General features: G+C 37.1%; 2 protein-coding genes across 3 annotated transcripts; one reads left to right on the forward strand and one right to left on the reverse strand.

Annotated features, from left to right (window-relative positions):
- Nucleotides 1-606: 606 nt before the first annotated feature.
- ap1s1 (adaptor related protein complex 1 subunit sigma 1) lies at nt 607-13,187 on the forward strand. Of its 2 annotated transcripts, XM_016566027.1 has the most exons (6): nt 607-958; nt 1,811-1,836; nt 3,606-3,784; nt 10,243-10,351; nt 11,621-11,758; nt 11,983-13,187. In XM_016566027.1, the coding sequence occupies exons 3-6, from the start codon at nt 3,606-3,608 to the stop codon at nt 12,028-12,030; spliced, it is 474 nt and encodes a 157-aa protein (XP_016421513.1). In that variant the 5' UTR covers nt 607-958; nt 1,811-1,836; the 3' UTR covers nt 12,031-13,187. The 2 variants fall into 2 exon arrangements, with proteins under 2 accessions (XP_016421513.1, XP_016421512.1); XM_016566026.1 differs by lacking the exon at nt 1,811-1,836 and having other exon boundaries at nt 608-958.
- Nucleotides 13,188-20,737: 7,550 nt separating this feature from the next.
- Nucleotides 20,738-22,627, reverse strand: LOC107750625 (uncharacterized). The gene has a single exon (XM_016566114.1). The coding sequence runs from the start codon at nt 22,625-22,627 to the stop codon at nt 21,281-21,283; it is 1,347 nt and encodes a 448-aa protein (XP_016421600.1). The 3' UTR covers nt 20,738-21,280.
- Between the last annotated feature and the right edge of the window lie 2,661 nt (nt 22,628-25,288).

The raw sequence follows: 25,288 nt of genomic DNA on the forward strand, positions 1-25,288 counted from the left end.
CTAGAGACACGCTATATATTGTAATAATCAAGTTACAGATAAATGTATGCTTAACACGAGCTGGCAGTACAAATGGCATTGTGATATGAGCTGCCATGATGATTGTCGCAATGAATGACCAAAACTGAGCAGCATGAATCTGGATTTTCCTATATCATGAACAGATTAAAGTTCTTTACCCTCACCCTCCTATCTCTGTTACCATGGCAACCTGAATCAGACCCCTTTTTGTCATGGCAACAGCATCTGAACATCTTGCCCTGATGGCAGAGGCAAAGCTGTTAAGTTTTACAAATAGACAAGAAAACCCACTTTATTACTTTCGAAAACGTAAACACATAAATCATTCGCTGTTTTTTGTTATTAGCGGGAAGTCGTTTCTTGTGAAGGCAGCAAGCGGACTTTCTGCAGGAGATCTTGTGGAGACAGGAATGCGCAGAGCGCATGCGCGCTGGCGGTGATGACGCTACCTGACTCCTCTCTAGTGACGGGAAGTCCGGCTCAATTTCGCGAATCGGTTCCTTCAAACAGTTCATTCAAATGAACCGACTCAGCCGTTCTTATACACCATGCCGTTGTAACACCGAATTCTGTGACCCTAGTAGGCGCTATAGTGAGTGTAGGTTTAGGATTAGGATTGGGTTTAGGGGGTAGGTCGGATTAGTATAATAAATATTGCTGTCTATTACGAGTTTTCGAGTAAATTTCATTAATACGGATGTTTACTGTAAGTTAAGTGTTCTAATCAATCGGGAATGAATCAGATTAACCGTTGCATTGAAAAGATCCGACTCGAAAGAACAATTCGTTCACAAAGCTACTCCAGGCTGCTTCAATGGGGCTCTGAAACTACGAGCAGTCAGATAGACATGTATTGATAATATCTTGCGGTATTTACCAAAAAGCGGTTTGCTGTTCACTGAAAACACCTGACTGCTCTCAATAAGCCGTCAAAATGGTAAGTTCTAATTTAACGTTACTCTTATAGCGACAATATTCTGCACTTTCTCTGGCAGAGCTAGCTAAGTTAGCTAAGTCTAAGTTAGTACAGTCAGCTACCTTGACACCTCAAACCCTGTTAAAAAATTTACATCTCACCTAGCTGTCGGGCCCTAGGTGGTCTGTCCTGTTTGGACGCTTTGTGTGGTTTACATCTCTCAAATACACTGTAAAATTGTCACGTTGTTACGTATTGAAAAGCGTTTGTTCACTAGCCGGGTCAGTTTGACAGCTGGATTTTATATGTTAAATTGGTACTGTTAATTAATCACCAAGACGCTGTTCACAGCTTGGCGTTCATACGAAGCGTTTTCTGAATAAGTTACTTGAGATATCGTTTCATCAGGTTTCATTAGAGATCCTATTTTTAAAGTTGTCTTCTGACTCCTGATTCGACCCGGAAACGGTTGTCTAGTTGCTGCTTTGTATTTGAGGTTCAGATGAACTGTGAGCCAGAAGACTGCCTTTAATCCCACACAGTATTTCAAAGTATTTCACAACATATTTCCTTTGTTTAATCAGTTAAGCATGAAAGGAAGTGCTGCTCTGAGAGATAATACCCAACACATCATACAACAGTGTTTACTAACTGAAGAAAGCACTAAAGATCATAGCAGACGGAAGCAAAATATAATGTCTTTGTACGCTGTCCAAATTGTTAATCATTTTCCTGTTTGCCATGTTCAATAAACAGGCTGACCTGGACTTGCTTTTTCTTTGATGAGATAGACACGTTACTACAGTATCAATCAAAAGAGCATTTATTTCTCCATATAAGACCTTTCGTTTTCCCCTCTTTCTATGGCACTAGAAAAACAGCAGAAAGCATTCATCGCTGTAAGTAAAGATGTGTAGTTTAGCAGTAGATGGTGATCTCATGGTCTGTTCTGTAGATTTTTATGTTCTTTATTAACAGTAGAATTTCATGAATGTGTGAATTTAGTGTCCAATATTTGTGTTTAAACTACTAACAAGTGTTATAAGACACGGCATTGATCAAGTAAAAACAGTGCACGGTTTTAACTAACTTGTCTGTATGTGTGGATGCTAAATTGTCACTTGATTTGGTTGCTAAATATGGACTTGAAACCAGGAACATTTTTTTATAGCATTGAAGAAGATAGTCTCTCCTTCCCAGGAGGTTACTATTCTCGTCTTTGGCCCCTATAAATTTTTTTCCCACATCTCATCTTTTTTTTACGTCTTTCTATTTTTGGATATGAAACATCTCTTGTACAACAGAGCCTTTCATTGCCAAGTGCAATGCATAATTTTTAGTCTATTTCAAGAGCTGATGTAGGCTGACAAAATTATGGCACAAAGTCCTCAATTTAGCAAGCTTGTAAAAATGCTTCACAATTAAACTAACGTGTGCTTAAGGTTAGTGTTCCATATGATAGTCTTGTGGTTTTAATCATAGTGTGTCATACTAGTTCTTTGATCAGGAAATGTGATAGTTGGATAGTCTTTCGAGTGGATTGAGCTGAATGCAGCATGCTGGATATGTGGGCCATGTCTGATGGGAGCAGATGCAGTGCTCTTCAGCTCGCCTCTTAAATATTTAACACATCTGAAATGCATAGGCCAGCTCACTTTCTAATTTTATAATGATGGATGTTAAAAGATGGATAAAGTTCTTTTAGGAAAAAAAGAGGTACTTTTTTTTTTTTTTACACAATTTTTCCATTACGCCTTCATCCTTTCTGATAAGTCAGATGCTGGTTACAAGCACAGTTCACAACATTTGAATCATCAATTGTACATAACATGGACATGAACCTTTTTTCTTTTCTTTTTTTACCAGCAACAAGATTTTAGGTTGTGATTTAATTGAATGTGTAAGGTAAATAGTACATTTTAGTTCACAGTTTTTAAATGTTTTTCACTAGTTTTAATATCCTTTGGCCTTTTTTGTCCTAGTTTTGTGGTGATATATGATTTTTTTAAACTAGTACGTTCTATATTAATATGAGGTCATAAAAACTGCATGTATAATAATTATCATATAACAGGTTTTTAGTGAAGTATTGCATGGGACACACATCAAATTTTTAGTGAAAAATTGTTAGTATATATTTTTAGTCTGGTGTTTTTTTAATTTTTTTATTAGTATTCAGTTCAATGTTATTATTGTTAACTAACTAAAACTATTTACCAGTAAAAATAATTTTTATTAATTTAAAAAGAAGATATAAATATTAAATGTAAATCAGACAAAAAAAACTATGAAATTATAAATGTCTTGACAACTATCTAAAATTAAATTGGTTTAGGTTGAAATACTAAAATTACTAAAACTGATATAAAAAATCAAGCCAATAAGAAATATAAAAAATTAAAAAGTACTAAAAGTTAAACTAAAATGAAAATAAAATTAAAATATAAAAACTACACAAACATATAAAAAAGCTAATAAATATTAATCAGTACTATATTAGTGCATAAATAATAATAACACTTCTCTAATTATTTGTTACCAGAGACTGGTTTATTTATTTATTTATTTAGCTTCTCTGCCATATTGAGTATTGTCTGGGATTTATGAAATAACTATTTTTTCTTTATGCGATCCTCTCCTGTCTCTCTCTATCTCTGTTTCTCTCTAGATGCGCTTTATGCTTCTGTTCAGCCGGCAGGGGAAGCTGCGACTCCAGAAATGGTACACAGCTACGGCTGAGCGTGACAAGAAAAAGATGGTCAGAGAGCTCATGCAGGTGGTGCTGGCCAGAAAACCCAAAATGTGCAGCTTCCTGGAATGGAGAGATCTAAAGATAGTCTACAAGAGGTACAAAACCACGCTTGCATTTGATGCCTTTGTGAGACAGAAATGTAGGCTGCAAATGTGTCTCTTGTTCTGTTTCTCACATACACATAAAAGGTTGTACTAAATAAAACAGTACACAGACTATACACCTATTTCTTGCTGAGATAACTGTCTAGTGAAGCGTACATCAAATTATTGTGAACGATGACTCATTTAATGCGTCATTATTGAAGAGTGGAATTGCTTGAAACATCAAAATACATTTCATATCTAGTCACCTACGCACATACACGCCTGCTTTAACTTAATTCATTAGTAACCTCTTGTGAACTCTCACAGTGCCCTTTTGCATTGCATAACAATGTGACCTTTTTGTAAGCATCTAATACTGTCACTGCACTCAGGATAGACAATAAAAAGAGGTGTAGAGAGGTGGTCATTATTTTTGGCCATAAGGGGGCACTGAAAGTAAAGCTGCCCTGTTCTTCATTGCGTGTGATTTTTTTTTTTGTTTTTTTTACCTCTGCACTCCATCTGATATGTACTTGATTTGGCAGCTGCTTAATGTCATTGCTTGATTTAGAGTTCAAAACACTGTCACTATAACATTTCTGCAGTCATGCATCCATGTTGGCTTAATCCTTATTACGTTTTGGTTGGTCACTTCCACACACACTAACATACCTGCAAACTAGTCACTTTTCGGCGAAATTAGCCGTTTTGAATAAAAATGTGTCATTTATGTGAATCGTATAGATCCGAAGAGGGTTTTTTCTTGGTAAAATTTATACGTTGTTATAATAATAATAATAATATTATTATTATTTAAAAATATTTTGTTTTATTATGTTGATTAATGAATTGATAAATTAATCAATTTACTATAAACTTTATTTTTAAGTAAGGGTCTGGGCAGAGAGAGAGAGAGAGAGATTGCAAGCTCATAGACAGGAGTGTGTTCGACCAAAGTCCCTTTCTCGGTTCGATTTGAAGCAGCAATGCGCAGACCGATCGCCATATGACATCAAAGCACCGTGAGAGCTACAAGCCGGGTTTCCATCCAAAGTTGCGATTTTAACTTATGCGCAAAATTGGAACATCGCATAAAACATTTGCGAACAAGCACTGTTTCCATCCAACGAGTCAGAGCAAACAAAATCGTCACTTCCTGAAAAACTAGCACCAAATATCACTAAGTGAGAGAAGCCACTGAATATAATAATTCTCAAATATAATAAATTACTTGTGCTTTGAGTGAGCAGACGAAACACAATAAATGCGGTCTTGCTTTCGGAGGTGAATGTCAGCTGTTTGGGAACGCAGTTCCAACAAATCAGACAAACCGGAAAAGGTAGGTATAGTTTGAGACCGGGCCATTGGTTTGGGATTACTCACCGCTGACTGGACGAGACATCTGTCAATCAACGTATACAGGGAAGAACCAGCCGAAGAACAGCAGAGTCGTGGTAGAAAGTTCGGAGATGGTATTAAAGTAGCTCAGTTCAAATGTATTGTATGAATTACCCTTACTATGGAATAAAAAATACGGGGTATCTATTTACATTTAGTTAAAAGTGGACGTAAAACATCAGCTCCAGTGGCGCAGATGGATAAATGCGTGTTGTTGGCTTTTTGACGCGATCAACCCGGGTTCGATCCCGCCTTTTGCCGAACGTTTGGGAACGCAGTCGTGGTAGACCGTTCTGGGAGGCAGTTATACAGAAATACTTTGACGACAGACTTTGCTCAGGCACTTCAGAATGACCATGACAACATTTCAGATGCTGTGCAACTAAATCAGTCCGCTGGTTAGTGAGGTTATGCTGTCCCATAGCGCAAAGTCACATTACTTTTTTTGAACGCTCATGTGGGATTTATTCGCAAAATGCGTTTCCATCTCCCATTATTCGCATTTAACCCTTTTTCGCACAAGTCAAAAACCACCAAGTGAGCGTAAATTTTTTTTTTGCGAATTAAGGGATTTTTATTAGAAATTTGGCGAAATCCTGGCCAGGACGCGTCCTGGGAAAATGGCATGTATGGTGGTCACCTTAGGAAACATAGCTACAGAGAGCTGATGGCTCCACGTGCTTTCGAATCGCTCTCACGGTACTTTTGATGTCCGATCGGTCTGCACGCTGCTGCTTCAAATCGAACACACTTCATCTCACAGCTGGTCCATTTTGACGGCACACTTACGCTCACATCCGCATGTAAACATGTCGTCGGCGTGGAAGTTTTTCATTGTGAGTTAAACAGACACAAAGTTCGCAATTTATAATACAATATTCACTGTTTTTGCTCAAGTTCGCTGACGATGTTTCAATCAAAGCCACAGCAGGACTGTTTTGTGTCTCTGAGCAACACAGCGGTGTTTCGATACTGAATGAATCCACGTTTTTGAAAGAATCAAGTGAGTCAATGATTCAGTAACCCATTCATAAAGACAGTAGTCACTTGCCTCGTTTTGAATGAATCAGCCGTTTAATTAAGTCATATGATGTTGCTAAAAAGAACATTATTTTGTATTTGGTGTAATGAAATGTGTTTATGCGGCTACTATCCCAGGATCAGGAAACAGTCCTCCATAAAATGCGCTGCACACATCTGAATATTTGGGTTGAACTGTTCTGGAACAGTGTTGTAAATACAACTTAACCACTGATTTCTAGTCGTGTCCTCTTTTGGGAGTCCAAACAAAGTATTTTCGCATTCGCAACGAAACACACAGCGTCTTCACAACATGGCGGCAGCGGTGGCAGCAACAATATTGTTCTTCTTCTTTCTTTGCGTGAACATTTGGGCGGCGTTATGAAAATCTTCCCACATAGTGACGTAGAAATAAATTACTCCACTGCTCACAAAGAGAAGTATGAACACCGCTGACAACAGAGTTGCACTGTCCAAAAAGTTTGTGGTATAAATGTGCTTTTTTTTACTTGAAGCATATGTTGTCTTTTTTTCTTTATTTTGTTGTCAGAGTGCACCAGAATGCTTCATTTACATGTTAAATTCTCAAAAATTTTCTTCTAGGAGGGGATGCATCTGCTGTTTGTTATTGCTTTCGGTTATCACTTTTTGTGCTTCCCTATTTGTATCAATGTTATTTTAGTATTATTTATATACTACTGTAGTTTTTCTTACTAATTTGAACGAGCTTTTATTTTTGTTTTTAAGTTTATTCAAATAAATTTTACTTTTATTTTATTTTATTATTATTATTATTTTTTGCTTTTAATTTTTGTTTCAGTGTTAAACATTTTATGCTTTTTTTTTTTTTTTTTTTTAGTTTTAGTCATTTAAAATATTACTATTTAGTAGTGATGCACCGATCGGATTTTTTTGGCCGATACCGATTTTAACAAACAACTATTGGCCGATTCCGATACCAATACCGATATTGGTCAATTGAATAAAGCAGGGCTTAAAAACGAGAGAGAGAGAGAGAAAAAAAAAGATTGGTTCACTCCAAGCAGAATCAGTATTTGAACGTTTCTGTTCCTGCGTTCCTCTGTGAAACTGGTTTGAGTAGAAAACATACCGATTAATAACGTCATTATTTTTATTGTTAATAACGTTAACTTTTTCTTTGCCAATAATAATAATAATAAAGTACAGCATTTAATTTACTCAAAAAGAAAAAAAATCATGAAGAGAATCTTAAATGATCTCTCTTAGTCATAGCCAATACAGCATTATCTTTTCTAGATTTACCAAAGACCAAATGTATTAAATAGGGCTGGGCAAGTTAACGCGTTATTATCACGTTAACGCATTAACTAATTAACGCCAACAATTATTTTATCGCACATTAACGTAGTTTTTTATTATTATTATTATTTTGAAAGTCCGTTGCTCACTGGTTCTGACTACACATACAGACAAACCATGGGTCACAGGAGGGGTGGGATGTTAATCACTACTGGCTTGGGATGGGCGTCATGACGCGTCTCAACCAATTAGAGCATTTGGGGTGGGCCTAAGACTGCTGCAGCGCTCACACATGAACGCTCCCGATAAAATTATTTAGGCTAAGCATCAACATTCACAAACCACTGTTCACTCTTATTTTTAACAGAAAAGAATGTAACATACTCGTAATCACAACTTCATAAGTGGGAAACAGGAAGTTTCCGATAGCATCATGAAGACAGAGAAGCGCTCTAACTCAGCACAGTGGAGTGCATCGCTTTGATAACTTTGTGGTTTATTATTTTGAATTGTTTGGAACGCGGTGACACACGGCCCTCTTACAATATATATATATACGCAATCATGCTGCACGTATCAGAAGTTCCGTGCTCCGGCGCGGTTATTCTCCCGCATCCCGCACACACGAGTCTCTACCCGCCCGCACCCGCACTCGCCCATCAAGTGTTGTCTCGCGCCGCACTCTGTTGCGTTGGGTCCCGCAATAGTGCAGGTCTCTACTCGGACAGTGCCTGTTATAATGTTATGATCGAGGCTCTAGAGTCTAGACTCTGAGCATAACTTGTTTTTCTATAACAAACTATAAAATATTTTCTATAAAAACGTTAATGCCCTGGCAGTGGCAAAAACTTTTATATTTAATTTGATTACATTAATGTTATAAGTTGAAATTTACAAGAAATATTTTAACTACTATGTAAAAGGAATACTGCTGTAAAAAAAGCATCTTATTTGTTTAGTGTTTGCAAACCAAATGCTATTGCACCTTTGTTCATTTAGCAGTACTTTTAAATGAAAAAAGTGCACAATACACTACTTTTGAATTCATTATTGAATTTTGTGCATAACACTGTGATTAATCGCAGTAAATCATGCGATTAATCACGATTTAAAAAAATTAATCGTTGCCCAGCACTAGTATTAAACAAAATAAAAAACTGTCAACGCAATAAAAACATGAAATAAAGTTGTATTTAGGCTAAATATAAGTGTCAAGCCAAAACGAATTAATTTAAAAACGAAACTGAAGCCTACCTCTCCCATTCTTCACGAACCCAAATATTTCCATATTCGCGAAGTATCTGGATGCTAACCTATTATTTATTATGGGTTAGCATTATAGGGTAATATTATTTATTACATATAGGCAATATCAGCAGTGAGACGCTGGTCACATTGAATGGCACAGACTGTACTACGGACTATTTAAATTGAGCAGTGTAACTTTTTATGTTTCTTTAGCTGTATTTTATTTTGATAATTATCAGGCTGCGATGTCAAATGAGCAAAAATTTGTTGTATGTGCGTGTGAGGCACCGACGCGATCACTGCATTGTTTTCCCAACTGTTACTCCGTAATTTATGGTCATACCAACGCTGGTTTGTCATACAGATAGAAGCAAAACATCATCCAAAACTGTAAAGCTTTTGTAAAATAAAGAAAACTGCTTTCTGCCGTCTCGTTTCTTTTCCGTGAACTTCGGAGTGCGTTACAATTATCCAAAACTCAGCACAATTTTTTTCTTTCGTTTTGTTAATCTGTTAATGATTTAAGTGAAATATATTTTATGTATAGGCCTATATATTCCTTTTTATGTAGCCTATATAGATTTATTCTGTTTTCTCCGTTCACAGAAACGCTGCAGGTGCGTGATCTGATGTGACCTTGTGTGAATCCGTGTTCTACATGGTTTCAAACAAAAAGCTGCATATTACCTGCCATTCATTTTCGGTTTGTGACATATCCTCGGATAAACTCTAACGCCGGTGCATTGGCATTGCGACTTACCTATGATGAATTTACAGCTGAGAGCAGGCATTTCACTCGTTGGATGCGTCAGCGTCACGTTTGCATATGGCCGTACTATACCGTGTGACTATATTTTGTACATATTTTATTTTGTTTTGGCAAGTATTTAATTATTTTGCCCAGAGAAAAACGTTGGATTATGCAACAGACATGCAACTCGTTGTCTCCATGCAGTTAATTAATAAACCATCGGTATCGGCCATTTTTATGCTATTTCCGATATGCCGATGGCTTTAAAATTATCAAAAATCAGCCGATAAATATCGGCGGCCAATACATCGGTGCATCCCTACTATTTATGGTTCATTTGGTTTAATTTGTTTCTTCAACTAAAATTATATTTATTACTTTATTACACACACACACACACACACACATATATATATATATATATATATATATATATAAAGTTAATTTGCAAAAACTCCAGTTTTAACAGTTTTCAAAAATCATGTTTTTTCATTGTGCATTCCAATTAACTCAAACTGCAGTTGAGTTATTTTAATTAGAATACAGCTAACTAACACAATAAAACATAATACAAAACATGATTTTTGAAAATTTAAACAACTGAGTTATCTGTTTTTGCAAATAAACTCTTCATATACATTTGAATGTTCAGTTAGTTGCCTAGGCAACATTTCTAATTTTCATGTAATATTGCCTTCATATACACTTTTTGACTGGGTTACATCTAATACGTCCATTTATCGGGGTGTGTTTGTGTGTGGGTGTGTAGGTATGCCAGTCTATATTTCTGCTGTGCGGTGGAGGAGCAGGACAATGAGCTGATTACCCTGGAGGTCATCCATCGCTTTGTGGAGCTGCTGGATAAGTACTTTGGCAGTGTGAGTCATTCCTCGCCACCACCCCTCTTTCATCTGGCCTCTCTTTTTCTCTCCTCCTTTCTCGCTATTTCATACCTCACATCACAGCAACCCAAAACCTGTGAAATTCTCTTTACTTTCCCATCTTTTTTTGCTTTTTTGTCCGTCCTCTCCTCTGCTTTTATCCTGCTATTCATCATATGTTTGTTTTTCTCTGTAAATGTCACATGATGCTTTTTTACCTCTCTCTGTATTGATATTGTTTGCTGTTGTGCACATGGCTTTTCTGTTTTGATTATCTGTTTTGGTTGCCTGTCATTTATTAAGGTTAATTCCCTTGTGCATCATAATTTTACATTTGTAATGGAGTATAGCATCCACAATGTTCCTTTCTGACCACTTTACCATGCACATAATTTTCCGGTTAAAATTTTTGGTTAAGTTGTTCTTGCCATTTATTAACGTACATTGATGTTACGGGTTTACACAACTAATTTGCAGAATCGATGATGAAAATATTTAATAACTAATTTCATTATTAATTAGTCAAGTCAATTATTGGTTTGCAAACAGTTAACAAAAAAGTTCATGAAGTAAGTGGCGGTCCTAAATGATGTAATTTAATCAAATTTTTATACTTTCCATGTACACTACTGTTCAGAAGTTTAAGGTTTTGAAAGAAATGGATGCATTATGCATTAAAAAGTAAGAGGAAAGACATTTGTAATGTTACGAAAAATCTATTTTAAATAAATGCTGCTTTTTTAAAATTTCTGTGTAGTCAAAGAATCCTGAAAAATATATAACACGGTTTCTACAAAAATATTAAACAGCCCAGCTGTTTTCAACATTGATAATAATCAGAAATGTCTCTTCAGCACCAAATCAGCATATCAGAATGATTTCTGAAGAATAATGTGACACTGAAGACTGGAGTAATGGAGCAACGGTTGAAAATTCCGCTTTAAAATAAATAATATTTAAAATATAATGAAATAGAAAAAAGTATTTTTTAATTGTAATAATATTTTACAATATCACTGTTTTACTGCATTTAAAAAAAATGCAGCCTTGATGAACATGAGAGACTTGTAATGTTTACTTGAGACAGGATACTCATTAAATAATACAGGTATATAACTACTGTCTTATTCATATTTCTGTGAACTGGCATGCTAACTCAGTTGGGTTATTTCAGTTAGGTTAACACATTTATGTGGCACACTCATATTTAGAATATCACCAGATTTTGTGCATGTAAACAAGATTGTGCTCATGTCTTCATTGTAGGTTTGTGAGCTTGACATCATTTTTAACTTTGAGAAAGCTTACTTTATCCTGGACGAGTTTCTTATGGGGGGAGAAATTCAGGACACATCCAAGAAGAGCGTGCTCAAGGCCATCGAACAGGCCGACCTTCTGCAAGAGGTGTGTGTATGCATGTTATTTATGCATTTTTGAATGTTGTTCGCATGGAAAAGTCCAAACATGTTACTTGAATTCTCGTCTTGTGGCTCCTTAGTCATTTATGTCCTCTCAGCTCTTCTGAGCATTACACACTGTACGCTGCCAAGTTAAGTAATCACTGCATTGTGTAGTGTACACTGTGAGGATCCCTTAATGGAAACCCTCGTCTCCTTTTCTCCGGACAGGAGGATGAGTCACCCAGGAGCGTCCTAGAGGAGATGGGGTTGGCCTAGTACTAGTTTCCAATGCAGTCAACACGGATGGTAAATTTCGGTACTACTGCGACACATGGGCTTACGTGAAGGGGAGTTTGTGAATGGGTCCAAAGGGTGGGAGGAGAATGGGAAAAAAGAGGGTAGGTGGGGGTAATTTTGGTACTACTGAGATCAGCATGTGATTGTATTTCAATTCCAACCTTTTTTTGTCTTTTAAATGTTAAAATGGCTGCCTAGCTGGGATATTCTCTTTCTTAAGAGAAACTGCAGAAAGAGAGTTAGACAGCAGATATACACTGAAATTTAGCAATCAGAAGCATTTTTAGAAAAAGGAGTTTTAACAACAGGTCATGCAATCTCAGCTTTTATTTTTATTTCAAAGAGTGATTTATTGTTACATTGATCAAGTGACCTGCTTTGGAAAAGCTATCTGTAGTAGATAAAAACCTCAAATTGAATCTTCCTAAATGCCATTCCTATACATCTGCTGTAGCTGCTCAGGAAACAATGACACTGACCATCCAGCCATGTTTATTTGTGTGAGATGCAAATATTTGTACTTGTACCACTTTAAATGAAGTGCTATTGCAGCATATGGACCATAAGTAAATCTTCTAATGTTTTTTTTCTAATGGACCGATTTTGAGGATATGTTCACCAGACGGGAGGAATATTAAATAGACCTTTTTGAATGGCTACAAATACAATACAATACTGAATGGACTATATTATGCAGTCTATTCATTCTATTCTGTCCCTTGAGCCACAGTAGTAAAACGTCTGAATGTGTGCTTTGAGAACAGGGCACATAATCTCAACCACAAAATGGCGCTGAAGCTCTTTCCTGTTTATCTTGGTCTACATCCTGCTTTCCAAAGATGTGTTTCTGACTGTAAGCGTGGCGGTGGAGTCGTAATAAGTAAGGGAGTATTTGTAGCTTGTTTCAGATAACAAAAGAGGGCTTTGATATTAAGTGTGATGTATTTACAGAGCTTTTTAAACGTGGTGTGAAATAAGGGAATATTTTGAGATGAACTGTCTTTCTTTTTTTTAAGCAATTTAATAATTCAGCATGAGGGCATGTTTATACCTGTGTAAAATCTGTCAGGTAACTAAAACAGAATTATGTTTGAATGTAATTTTATAAATAATAAAACACAATTTTAGCCTTCCAAGTACAATGACTTTTTCTTCCTCATCTGTTTTCGTGTTTTTATTTTTTTTATTATATGATTATTATTTATATTATTTATATTATATTCAACTTTTTTTTCTTTTCCTTCTTTCCTTCCTTTCCTTTTTTGAATGTAATTTTATAAATAATAAAACACAATTTTAGCCTTCCAAGTACAATGACTTTTTCTTCCTCATCTGTTTTCGTGTTTTTATTTTTTGTATTATATTATTATTATTTATATTATTTATATTATATTCAACTTTTTTTTATTTTCCTTCTTTCCTTCCTTTCCTTTTTTTTATTATTTAATTTTATACCCAATGACAGCTGTTAACATTTTCTAGAGGAAACTTGTGGAGAATTTCTTTTAACCAGTTTTGATGTTTGCTTCCTTTTTTTTTTTTTTTTTACATCATGGTGTGACCTCTGTTGGTATAATGTTTGCATCCTCAAACAAACAGAAAAAGGATGCTTTGTCAGGAGTGCTTTATTTATGTGTATGGAGCAAAGATAAAGAGTGCTGAAGAGAGAAAATGAGAGAGAGAGAGAGAGAGAGAGAGTGCGAGAGAGAGAGTGAGATTGAGTATGTAAGTGGATGAGTCACCAGTAGGTCGTTTGTGACAGTGGTGCAGTGAAGCTGACTGCACCACCATTGTGCCAAGAAAAAGACAATGAAGGTGCAATGGAAAAGTAGAAAAAGAGATTACAGATGAAGACACAACATGTTCATATAATGTCAACAGACATGCTTTTAGAGTAAAGAATTATGTTGATGAAGTCTGTGATAATTAAAAAGATGGAAGTCACCACACTACAGATGTTAAAGACAGAAAGAAAAAAAATTCAGTTTCGTATGAGCTAATAATTTGCCTTGGTAACATAGAAGGTGCTTCATTTTCGATGTCACTCTTCTTCATCTCTCATTCTCACAGTGCCTTGTTATTGTCTGTTTGTGTTTCCTTCCCTTGGTTGGGGATTTATGAAAACTGAAATCTGTTGTGTTTTTCACCACCATCAGTGTGAAGGTGTCAAACGATTTGACCCGCAGCGTGATTGCAGCCCTCCCTCCTTTGTCTAAATATAAGCTCAGCTGTTGGTCAGTGTCTTCTTTTATCTCCTCTCGGTGGAGATGGACAGCAGACTGTTTCTAGGGACACTATCATGTGCCTTTCAGCTTTTCGCCCTCCTGTCAAATTGCATTTCTGCAGCACTTAGTGACTAATTATCTATCTATAATCCTGTGGTTTTTCATGCAAATGCAATGCGTCATCGTCTTTTTAATGGATTTAGGATTATAATGCTTGTTAACAAGTCCACTAATGTTTTTTTTACCCTAATATGTGTGCAGCGTTCATGTAGTGCATGAAATTCTGTGTAATATGCTTTATTTATATTATTTTCCATATGCAGCTTTTTAAAGATTATTGCCAGACTTTAGGTAAAGAGCTTGTTTTTTTCCATGTAAAAATATAAACAAAGTTAAAACCATACAGGTAATTAAAAGTGGGCCTAGAGCAATGTATATTCAATGTAAAGTGATGCATATTTTTTCTTTTACTACACTATATAAATGTGAAAACATTGTACCTTTAAGTGTGCTGTTTAAGGGCAACAGCTTGTTGTCCTTAAAGGAATAGTTCACCCCAAAATGAAAATTTGCTGAATATTTACTCCCTTTCAGGCCATCCAAGATGTAAATGAGTTTGTTTCTTCACCAGAACGTTTAGAGAAATGCAGCCTTTCATCACTTGCTCACCAGTGAATGGGTGCCGTCAGAATGAGAGTCCAAACACCACACAATAATCCACAGGTACTCCACATGACTCCAATCCATTAATTAACTGTTTGTGATAAATTCATCATCAAGATGTTTTCAACTTCTTCCAGTCCTCTATCTATAATGTTTTCTCCAGTGAAAAATTAATCTCGCCTGAATCAGAAGAGAAATATGCACAGATCAAGCACCGCTGACAAGCGGAAAAAAAAGTCCACATCTGGTCTAAATATGTTGGTGGATGTGAGAGGACACTTTTTTCACTGGAGGAGGCGTTAGATTATTTTGTCCAGAAATGACATTTTTAAGTTAAAATGTCTTGATGAATTTGTGCTACTGACTGAGCTTAAAAGTACACTTTTATACCCTGTCTACCCCGAAAGTTTACCCTAGGTACTAAAGTGCACCTTTTAGGGATAGATAAGAGGGTTTTACCCCAGTAATTATATGGATGCTTAAAGTAGTCAGCAATCTGTTGGCTTTTGTTGCAACGGATCCGTCATGTTTGGCTGTAGAAATTTACAGGATAATGGAAACTCAAAGCCAACAAAACATACAGACTCATCCTCTTTGAAGCAGATGCATTTCCTCAGTGTGTCATTTGATGAGCAAGTCATTATAATTGCAAAGTTAATCAAACTTGTCTTTGTGATTACCTGAAACAGTGTTTAGCTTCTGTAGAGCACATTTGAGGGTAAGGGTAAGTATAATATGCTGGTCTCACACTGATGGTTTGATGGATGACTGCACTCATTTCTCCCCTGTATGAGTCTTTTCCCATTGATCTGGCACCAGCGCATCTCCAGTGGAAACTGAGTTTCTGCCAAGTGCCTCTGCATGTTCTCTCTCTCTCTCGCTTTCTCCCCCACCTCCTTCCGCCCATCATAATTGCCTGGCCTCTCTGCCGCCTACCTCATGATGAATTTTTAATGTCATGTTGTTACTTCTTTCCCATTATCCTTATGGACAATAACTCTTCATCCACTGTAAAGAGTGAGTCTCATCCTCTCTTTACCTTTATAAATGTGACTCCTGTGATGTCTAGGTTAACCTTTGAGGCCTTTCTGGAAATGGTGCCCTGGATAATCTATCTCTGTCCCGATGAGCAGTCCATTGTATTGTAATTTGGCTTTATTGTTTCAGACTTGCCCTTTAAATGATGTGAGGTTTTGGTTCGGATGACTGCCAGTGTAAGCTGATCTTGGGACAGTGTTTACAGGCAAACCCACCCTAGAGCTTCCCACCTCCATAATGAAATGTGAAGACCGCTCCAGGCCAACACACTGATGGACTTGGCAGAGATTGTTTTTAGCATAGGCGGAAACATATGGGCTTTCCGTGGGTTTTCCCATTATGCTGAGCTTCCCCCCCCCTGCATCGGGGGTGTTGGGATTTGAGTCATAGAGAATGTCAGACAGATTCGATATTTGATCAAGAGAACAAAGTGCATTTTCATTCCTCTGTTTTCTGGGCAAGCCTTCAGGGCAAGGAAATCCATGTTTGTCATTTTGTTTGTGTGCTGGTGCGCAGGTGTCACAAAAAGGGAGTGTTTTTCTCTTTGATAAGTGCACATGCTTTTTTTCTGGCCTTTGTCAGTGTGCAAAATTGCCTGATTGTGCACGATTAGATTTAACACACATTGTTAGATGTTTCTCTTTATATTTAATTGAATCGGGTGGCATTATAGAGTCTGTTAGACTGAATTTGACAATTAGTCTTCCCAGTGGCTGTGCCTGAGTAAGTGAATATGACAGAATTGTCTGTGTGTGTTGGAGGCTGAGGGTTCTGCAGTAGAGCGAGTATGACTCACCTCTCAACCATGTGACTCATGAATCATTGCTCCTCCGTGGGCTGCGCTCTCCTTATCAACCTCTCCGTCACCCCATTCTCTCTATTTCTCTTTCTCATAGCCACCCCCTCACTTTCTTCATTACCATTATTATTGGCCACTTCTTTGTTATCTCTGTATTCCAAGCCTTTTTGTTGTTAATTACAATTTCACTAGTCATTTCATTAGTCTGTCATTTTCTTCGTCTAATTTTGTTTCTGTCCTTGTTATGAAAACCTTCATCGTTTTCTCGTTTTATTGATTTTATCATGGGAAATTGTCACTACTTGTTTGCTTCCAGCATTGTCTTGAGTAGTTGTTGTTGATAACATTGCGAACTGAAAATTCCTGGAGTCAAGTGATTAAGTGCTAAGGACTTTGCATATGAAGGTCCTTGTTCACAAAACCATGTTTGACTGCTGTCTTTGTACCCTTGAGGTTGTCATGTAATCATTTTTGCTGAGCGGTCTAGTAAGAGATGGAATTATATTAATAAATTGTTAGAAAAATGAATATGAGTAGTTACCTAATGGTTAAGGATAAGGTTAAGTTGGAGCCACAAAAGCCTGTTACTGACGCCACAGTTCCCTAGTGAAAAATAAATATACTAAAATGTATTTGAAATACATTTATTTTATGTTAAGTATACTACAAATACATTTACATATTTATGTACTTAACAAAAATACCCTGCAATTGTACGTTTGGTATACTAAACTGGTATACTTAAAGTCTGCTAAATTCGAACAAATAATTTTGTACTTGATGCACTTTTAATTGTGTGGAAGCAGTGCTGAAGTCCAACTAAAGATATACTAAAGTATATATTTGATTGTGCTAAAGTGGAACTGTTGCAAGTACACTTCAGGTACACCTTAAATGTATTGCATTTAAAGACTGATAGTATTCAAAGATCATTCAATCCTCATCAATAATGACATTAAACTACATTTTAGGCATAATATTAAGAAATGTGTATTAGGCACAAGTAGTAAATTTTAAAATCACAAGTCTTGAGCGATATGTCATTAAATATGTTAATAGATTTGAACTATACTTAGTATGAAATAAATGTATTTTCAATATATTACTTTTTTACTGCTCTGCCACATTGTAGGAGATTGTCCCACAGTTACTTTGAATAAAAAAAACATCTAAATGCACTACAAAAATCATTCTTCATCTAAATGTTTTGTAATTTACTAGTCCAAATATCTATATTCTGTTTACTTGAGAAATGACACTTTATCTCCATATGATATAACTTTAGAGTGAATGTCAGAGAATTAATGTATTTCTATATAATTGCATCTTACTGTACTGATAGAATTTTTCACTTAAAGTCTTTATACCTTATGCAGTGTTGCTTCACAGGTAAGTTGATCTTATATTGTTTTGTTTTATGAAAGACAGACTAATTAAAAACACATTCAAGTCATTTATTATAGTGTGGTAACTAATTAAACATGAGCAAGGACAAAAGTAATTAGTTTGGGCATCATGTACTGTATATGTTTTTTTTAATGCAGGTAAGTTATGTTATTTCAAAACCGTTGTCATTTACTCACTCTCATGTTGTTCCAAACCTGTATGATTTTCCTTCTTCCATGGAACATAAAAGAAGATATTTTGAAAAATATCCCCCAATATTGTTTTGGACACGTGCACATGTGTGTTGTTTTTAATGTTAAAGCCATGTGAATAAAGGCTTTTTACTTTTTCCACAATATTTTCGAGTGCCTTGGATTGATGAGTTTTTTTTATTGTTTTGGACCCCTTTGACTTTCATTGTATAGACAAAAGCATTTAAAACATTCTTTAAAATATATATTTTTTGTGTGTTCCACCAAATACCTTTTTGGTGAGTAAATGCTGATTTTTTTTTTTCTTTTTTCTTTTTTTCCCAGTGAACTATCCGTTTAAGTTTATTTACATAAATGCAAAGCAAACCTCACTCCTAAACATGTCTCATGTGGTGTGATAGTGGGACGTCTCTCCCCAGAACAGCCTTCCTTGCTGAAAGTCTTTGATTGCACGCAGCAGTCTTAGTGGGACTACTAATGTGCTCAGTCTCTCATTAGTCGAGACCCCTGCCCCACTTGCTTTCTTGTTACATAGCCCACACTTTCCCTTCATGATCCCTTTAAACAGTAAATCTGTCCTCTGGCCCTATTTTAATGTTCTTTTGTCTCTGAATAATGTGTGTGCGCACATACGTGTCTGTATTTGCTCACGTATGCCAAATCAAAGCTAAGAAAATTTGACCTGGCATGCAATTAGGGAGATGTTATGTGGCAGTGATTGGCTCCGGGGCTCACACAGTTTGTTGGGCTAATTGCTGATCAAATGAGCTCATTAGAGAGATCATCTCTGAAAGATTTTCACTCCGGGACTGTGAATGTTCATGTTTAACTCCCTTTTGGTAATACACTCCTATCTCAGTATTGTTTTGGTGCTATGTGCAAATTTTGTTGTTGTCAAATATATTGTGTTAAAATACTTCTCTTTCTGTCATAAGTTATTATGGTACCATCTAGTAATGGAACAAGGTAAACCAAAACTTTAATTGTAGCAATTTGTGCTGTTTAATTTGAGTGTGATAAATACAGGAACTACTAGTGTGTAAATAAATGTATGACGTGTGCAAATCTCACAACCATGTTCTTTCCAAGAAGGAATTAAAAAAACAATCTTAATAAAAAATAGTCAAGTTTATTTATTTCTCTCTGTGTAGCAAAACTAGTCATCAACATGCGGTTATTTACATCCAGCAAACGCATGTTTATTATGTTACGTACAAGATACATCTAGAAAGGACATAAACATTTTTTCCTCACACAAGACTTAACGGCATTTTTACTTGGATACACTAGTCATTAATCTTTTTTTATACTTTTTTTCGATGCTCATAATGTCTTCAAAGAAGCTACACAATTTAGATGCAAGTTTACAGTAACGTGCAGAAACTTTACTCCTCCACTGGTTCAAGCTATTCTCAACCATTTCCCCCCTAGCTTTCATCTGACAGTCTTTCAAACCATTTAAAGAAAATTAGAACTGTGTATGCCTCCCCCTTACTTTTCTTTTTCAGATTGACAAGCACCAGTTTGTTACTTTTTAATCATTTCATTTGGGACAATTTCAGCCAGTTTAATCATTCCGACAAGTTTGAGTTTTTTCTGATTTCAATTTTCACTTACTTAACGTTACCACTGATATTGAGTAGATCTGGATTGCTTCCTTCCCATGTGAACTGTAATCATTTAATAGATTGTCTATGCTTTTTGATCAAGCTCTCATTGGCCCAGCGATTGATTTTGGTAAGATGTAACTGTCGTAGGGGCAAGGTTACTCTTGAATAAACCATTAACATTTGACACATTTAAAACCACAAACATGAAATACATGTTTTTAATGATTTTTATATATAATTGTTTTATTTGTAAAACATGTTCAAAGGCTGATCACTACTTTTCAGTTTATGAGCTTGAGAACAAACCTTTCAGCTAGTCTGTGACAAAAATGCTGCTCATCTGAAAAGGGGAAGAGAGTGTCTTAAGGCAATTAAAAGTTGTATTCAAAACAGCTTCTAGGAAATAATAAATTTGTTTCTTAGAAATCGTTGGAATGTATGAATGTCCTTTGCACCAGCTTTCTATCTTTTTGCGTAAAAAACAATGGTATAAACGCATCGAAGGAAAAAATGCAAAATGCAGACAGCGATAAGAAACTAATTCTATGTACAAGACTTAGAGTGTATCCTTTGTTTCACAAGGGAACGCACAAATGATAAATGCTCAAGCAGAATACTCTGAGGTACAAGTAAGACTTAATACATTTGGTGTATAGAATAAACTAAATGTATATTTCCACCATTATGGCACTGTGATGGTTTCTCTGTTTGAATAAATCTGCGCATTTGCGTTCCTTAAAGGTGCATTTAGAGTATTTTTTGCTATCTCTCTCTACATTATGATCAATGATACTGACCACTGGGATTTTAAATGTCCAAAATATACAAAACAAAAAAAAGATACTTAAATAAGACTTAATGGAGTTGCTTCCATAATAATGGCAAATCTTTCAAGATTCCATCTTGAATGTCTTTGTATTGGATGAAAACATGGTGTTTAATGCTATCAGGTATCTGCTCCTTTATAAAGGCCTTCTAGGGGTCTGCAGAACATCAGTGTTGGGTATTTGAGATATTTAAGTCCCCTTTCCTCTCACCGCTCCAGTAGTTTTGCTGGTCTTTCAGTCTCTCCAGGGGGAGGAGGGTGGAAGATGTGGTTAGTTAGACATGAGGATCCCGAATATGTTCTGTCTTAAGGGTAAACTTTAAATCTGAGGCAAATGAGTACGACGGAACTTATTTCAGCAAAAGAAACCAGAACATGATACGTTGGCCATGAACAGTCTTTAAGTTGTTCCCTTTCGCTTTCCTCTCCTCTTCCTCCTCCTCATCGCTCTGTTTTTCCCCCCAGTCTGCTCACTGAAACATCCTGGGATGTTTCATAAAGACTCTCTCGATGAAGTTCTCCAGCTCCTCTTCGTTGTCCTGTGGCGGCTGCCTCAGCGGACTGTAGTAATCATCTTCCCTGGTGACTACAGGAGCTCGGGCTGGGTAATAAAAGGACGGCCAACGACGCGGAGGCGACCGGGGTTTAGGCATGGGTACGGCTTTGAAAGTCCGAGGGTGAGGGAAGTAGAAGTTTCGCTGGAAGGCTGGTTGGACTCTTTGGCGAGACTGCGCCCAGGGACGGGACTTCCGTCCGTAATCAAAGTCATACTCCAGTGAGTTTCCCAGGACATCGTTGAGGGAGAAAGAGGGCTTGGGATAGTAGCGGGATTTTGGTTTTGGAGGCGGGACGTAGATGGGGTAATATCCCCGGTAGGGTTTTTGATAGAAACTGTAGGAAGGGTAGGTACGAAAGGGCCACTGCTGCCTCGTCCAAATGTCTTGCTTGCTGGGCTTGACCGAGGCCCTGTCTTTGAACCAGGTTTTTAATGAGTTTGTGTTCGGTTGAGGAGGCTTTGAGGGAGGAGGTTTACGTAACAGCGTAGAAGGTGCAACGGGGGCTGGAGGCGGCAAGAGAGGACGTTGCCATGGGAGATTTTCAGGAGCATCTTTTTTCTTCTTTTTCTCCACATCGTTAATGATGTCCACCACATCATCAGCAGGAAGATGCAGCTTGCTGGAGATCTCAATCAACTTATCGATGGTCTGTGGGTCAATGTCATCATCGTCGTCACTAGTGTCCTTCTCATCAGAGCGCTTATCTTCTGCACCATTGTTGTCTTGGTACTTTTTCTTGTCCTGCTTCACAATGTATTTCAGGAGCATGTCAGATGCAATGTCTGCAAGCTTTTCTTCCTCCACTTTAGCTCTTTGTGCCTCTGCTGCCTGTCTGCGTACCTCCTCTTGCTCCGCTTTGGCCCGAGTTTCCTCTTCTTCGGGGCTCAGCTGTTCTTCGTCCTCTTGATCTTCCTCATCTTCCTCCTCTGGGTCAGCAAGGTTGTTGGAAAAGTCATCCATGAAGTTGCCTCCTCTTTGTAAGGGCTGAATTTTGTTCTTCTCTTGTTCGAGCTGCCACTTTAGCTTCTTCTTGGACAGTGCTAGGTCATTGCCTTTAGCTTTAGGCTTGATCTCATTGTTCATGAGGCCATTACGGTCTAGGTAATCAAAATACTCCCCACGGCTCTCCCTCTGGCCTGTGAACGTGTCACGCTCTCTCTTAGTGGCTGTGCTGTAGCTCTGGAATTCCTCTAACATAGTCTCCAGATTCTTCACTTCCTCTGGACTCAGCTGCTCTTCCTCCTCCGCCAGAGAGATCATTTTAACAAACCTTATGTATATTTTGCACAAAAATGGTTTATTCATTTGAGTGGGGTATATTTTTTTAAGCTATAAATTGTGTTTTATTCCCAGATGTTTAGCTGATTTTGCAAAGGCGTTCTAAATGGCTCTGCGGCTTGAGCTGGTGCGGTTCGTGAGGGCTCTGAAGCGCTTTTGTGCATGTGATTGCTCGCACACGCGGCGCGGTGCTAATAAAGTATAGGAGGAAAAGCGCCTTTGCGGGGAGCCCTTCCGATGCGTGGGAGGTTAATGAGTAAGCAGTACAAAGATGATCAGAGGATCTCAGTATGACCATGAAAAGGAAGTTTAAGATCCAAAAAAAAAAAAACCCTCATATGGATGAAACGCTAAATGAAACAGATGCTGCAGAAACTTTTTCTCATTTTTATTAAAAAACAACAGTCTGTATCTCCTCTCCAATGCACATTTTTGGTCTTGCAAGAATCGTGTCTCCACAATGTAAGCACAACTCTAACGCTCTCGTTCACTGCCGCCAATGACAGAGCACACTGGGGAGTTCTCATCAACAAAGCACTTAAGTAATCCGGCTCTAAGAAGCCTTGTCCTCAAGTAGGCCTATAATCTTCTGCTTTAAGACAGATCTATTAGATTTAAGATTTCAAATGAGCCATACTGCTATCACAAATTGAACCCAGTCAACAACATTTGAAAGACATAAAAACAGATAATGAATGCTCTGTTAAATTTCATGTCAACATTTCTCTGCTCTATATAAGCAGGTACATACACGTATGTAAAATAAAAGTCAAATTGGACTCCCAACCGGTAAAAGTCAAGGTAAGCCAAAGCAAAACATGATTTTTTTTTTTATCTCAGTGTCTCTCGTGTGCTTTTGTGATTGGACTCAACGTTGTTATTTTGGGTATCTGATGCTATGGTGATAAGAAACATGATGAAAGCATGAGCAAGGGCGTGGTAAAAATCATTATAAGAGCTGTGCCATTGATCATCCCCGTCACCTTCATCATTAAGTATACAAGTCACCATTGCATTATTTGGTGTTCCTAAAGTGGTTTTAATAGGTTGCATTAGCTCCTTGACCAATAATTCAATTATATAGATTTTATTAAATGCTATAGCCTAATTTCAGTTTCTATATGTTTTTCTCATCTCCTCTTTTTAAATGCAGATTTTTAAAAATGTATTTTAGAATGCATTTTACTACACATCCTTATTTATCCTTAACATATTTGTGTTGTTTTTTTAATACAGGGAATATTTTTTTAACATGCTAATATAGCGAAATCTTTACGTTTTTAATTTGTTTCATCTGTCCACATTACAATATACACTTATTTTCCCATGGCTTCTGTCATTACTGTTGCCTGTTACTGTAAAAAGAAAGCCGGGACTTACCGGGAATCCTGTCAGTGGCAGCGCAGTCCGACGCACCAATCGTGTCTTCTTCAAACTTTGTATTTAAGTTATTTTCGTGATCTACGTGTAAGAATCCGCTTCAACAATAAATTCTTTGTTTGAATGTTGCTGTTTTGTTTGTACAGTGATTTCGTTTGTGTAAGTCGTATGGTTGGCTTTTCTTGCGCGGTGCTATGGGGATATTTTCAGTACCACGGTCAGCTCTCCGTGTTTTTATTTCGGCCCCACTGCGCCCACGTGACTGCACGTCACTCTAGCTCATTGACGTCACCCTCTCCATTGATAAGAATTTTGGTGCTGATCGAACCCAAGTCTTCGCTACGCTGCAGTGCCCAGATGAATGGAAGGAAACGGGATGAATGAAATAGTACTTTTTTTCGCCGAGTAGAGAGGGCTATACGGGGAGCGCGAGACCGATCCCTTCCAAATGCAGCTGCATACTGATGACAGCGCAACACAAAGGAACCAACGATCCTCATCACGATGTGCATTGCCTCACTACCAAAACGTATAAATGCAATTACACCATGAAATTCACAGAGGAAACAGCTGGTGCTTGAATCGGCAGTGCATGGTGAAAAAGCGATCCCAAATGCATATTATACATGTTTTGTCTAATCTGCATTTACTGAGTAGCTAATGTGCCTCTTCCACACCCAGGTCGTGACAGGATGTTTTGAAATGTATCATTATTGAAAGCTGTTGCAACCGTTTTTCTGCATGGCCTAATGGACAATAAACATTTACAATACAATGTTACAGTACGGTGTTTCAGTGTACTATGTTGTTATCCATTGTGCAACGTCAAAATCCAAACGGCAAAGAGATGACAGCTTAAAATAGCCTCGAATTAAACACCATTTCAGTTTGCAACAATAGCCTATTGTTAAAAATGCATCATTCCGGACGTTAATATGTCACATCTAATGTAAAGTTATGTTTTTCTATATTTAATGCACATTTCTTTCCTAAATGTTCGGGTGATCTTTATTGTAGCCTTTGAATAAAAAAAGCAATTCCGGCAACAATTTGATTTATCACGAGTACAGGAGTGCTCAGTCATGGTTTGCTTGAACACTAAAACCTTGTAGTGTGTAAAAAGAGACTCTTCGGTAAATGCAATGAGTAAATGTAAGTGCGAAAAAAAAATCGCTTTTGTCAGCAGTAGTTTTCAGGGACCATGATGAACTTTATCTCTTTGAACGAACTGACAATTGAAATTTTAAAAGCCTATTCACCCAA

This window comes from Sinocyclocheilus rhinocerous, unplaced genomic scaffold (assembly GCF_001515625.1).
Source record: "Sinocyclocheilus rhinocerous isolate Xijiao unplaced genomic scaffold, SAMN03320098_v1.1 scaffold19, whole genome shotgun sequence".
In the NCBI taxonomy this organism is placed as follows: Eukaryota; Metazoa; Chordata; class Actinopteri; order Cypriniformes; family Cyprinidae; genus Sinocyclocheilus; species Sinocyclocheilus rhinocerous.

Bases quoted from the DNA above. Each gene is read 5' to 3' on its own strand.
- ap1s1 (XM_016566026.1), top strand. The intron at 10,352-11,620 runs GTGAGTCATTCC...TCTTCATTGTAG, and splicing joins TGGATAAGTACTTTGGCAGT to GTTTGTGAGCTTGACATCAT. The intron at 11,759-11,982 runs GTGTGTGTATGC...TTCTCCGGACAG, and splicing joins AGGCCGACCTTCTGCAAGAG to GAGGATGAGTCACCCAGGAG.
- LOC107750625 (XM_016566114.1), bottom strand. From the start codon at position 22,627: ATGATCTCTCTGGCGGAGGAGGAAGAGCAGCTGAGTCCAGAGGAAGTG.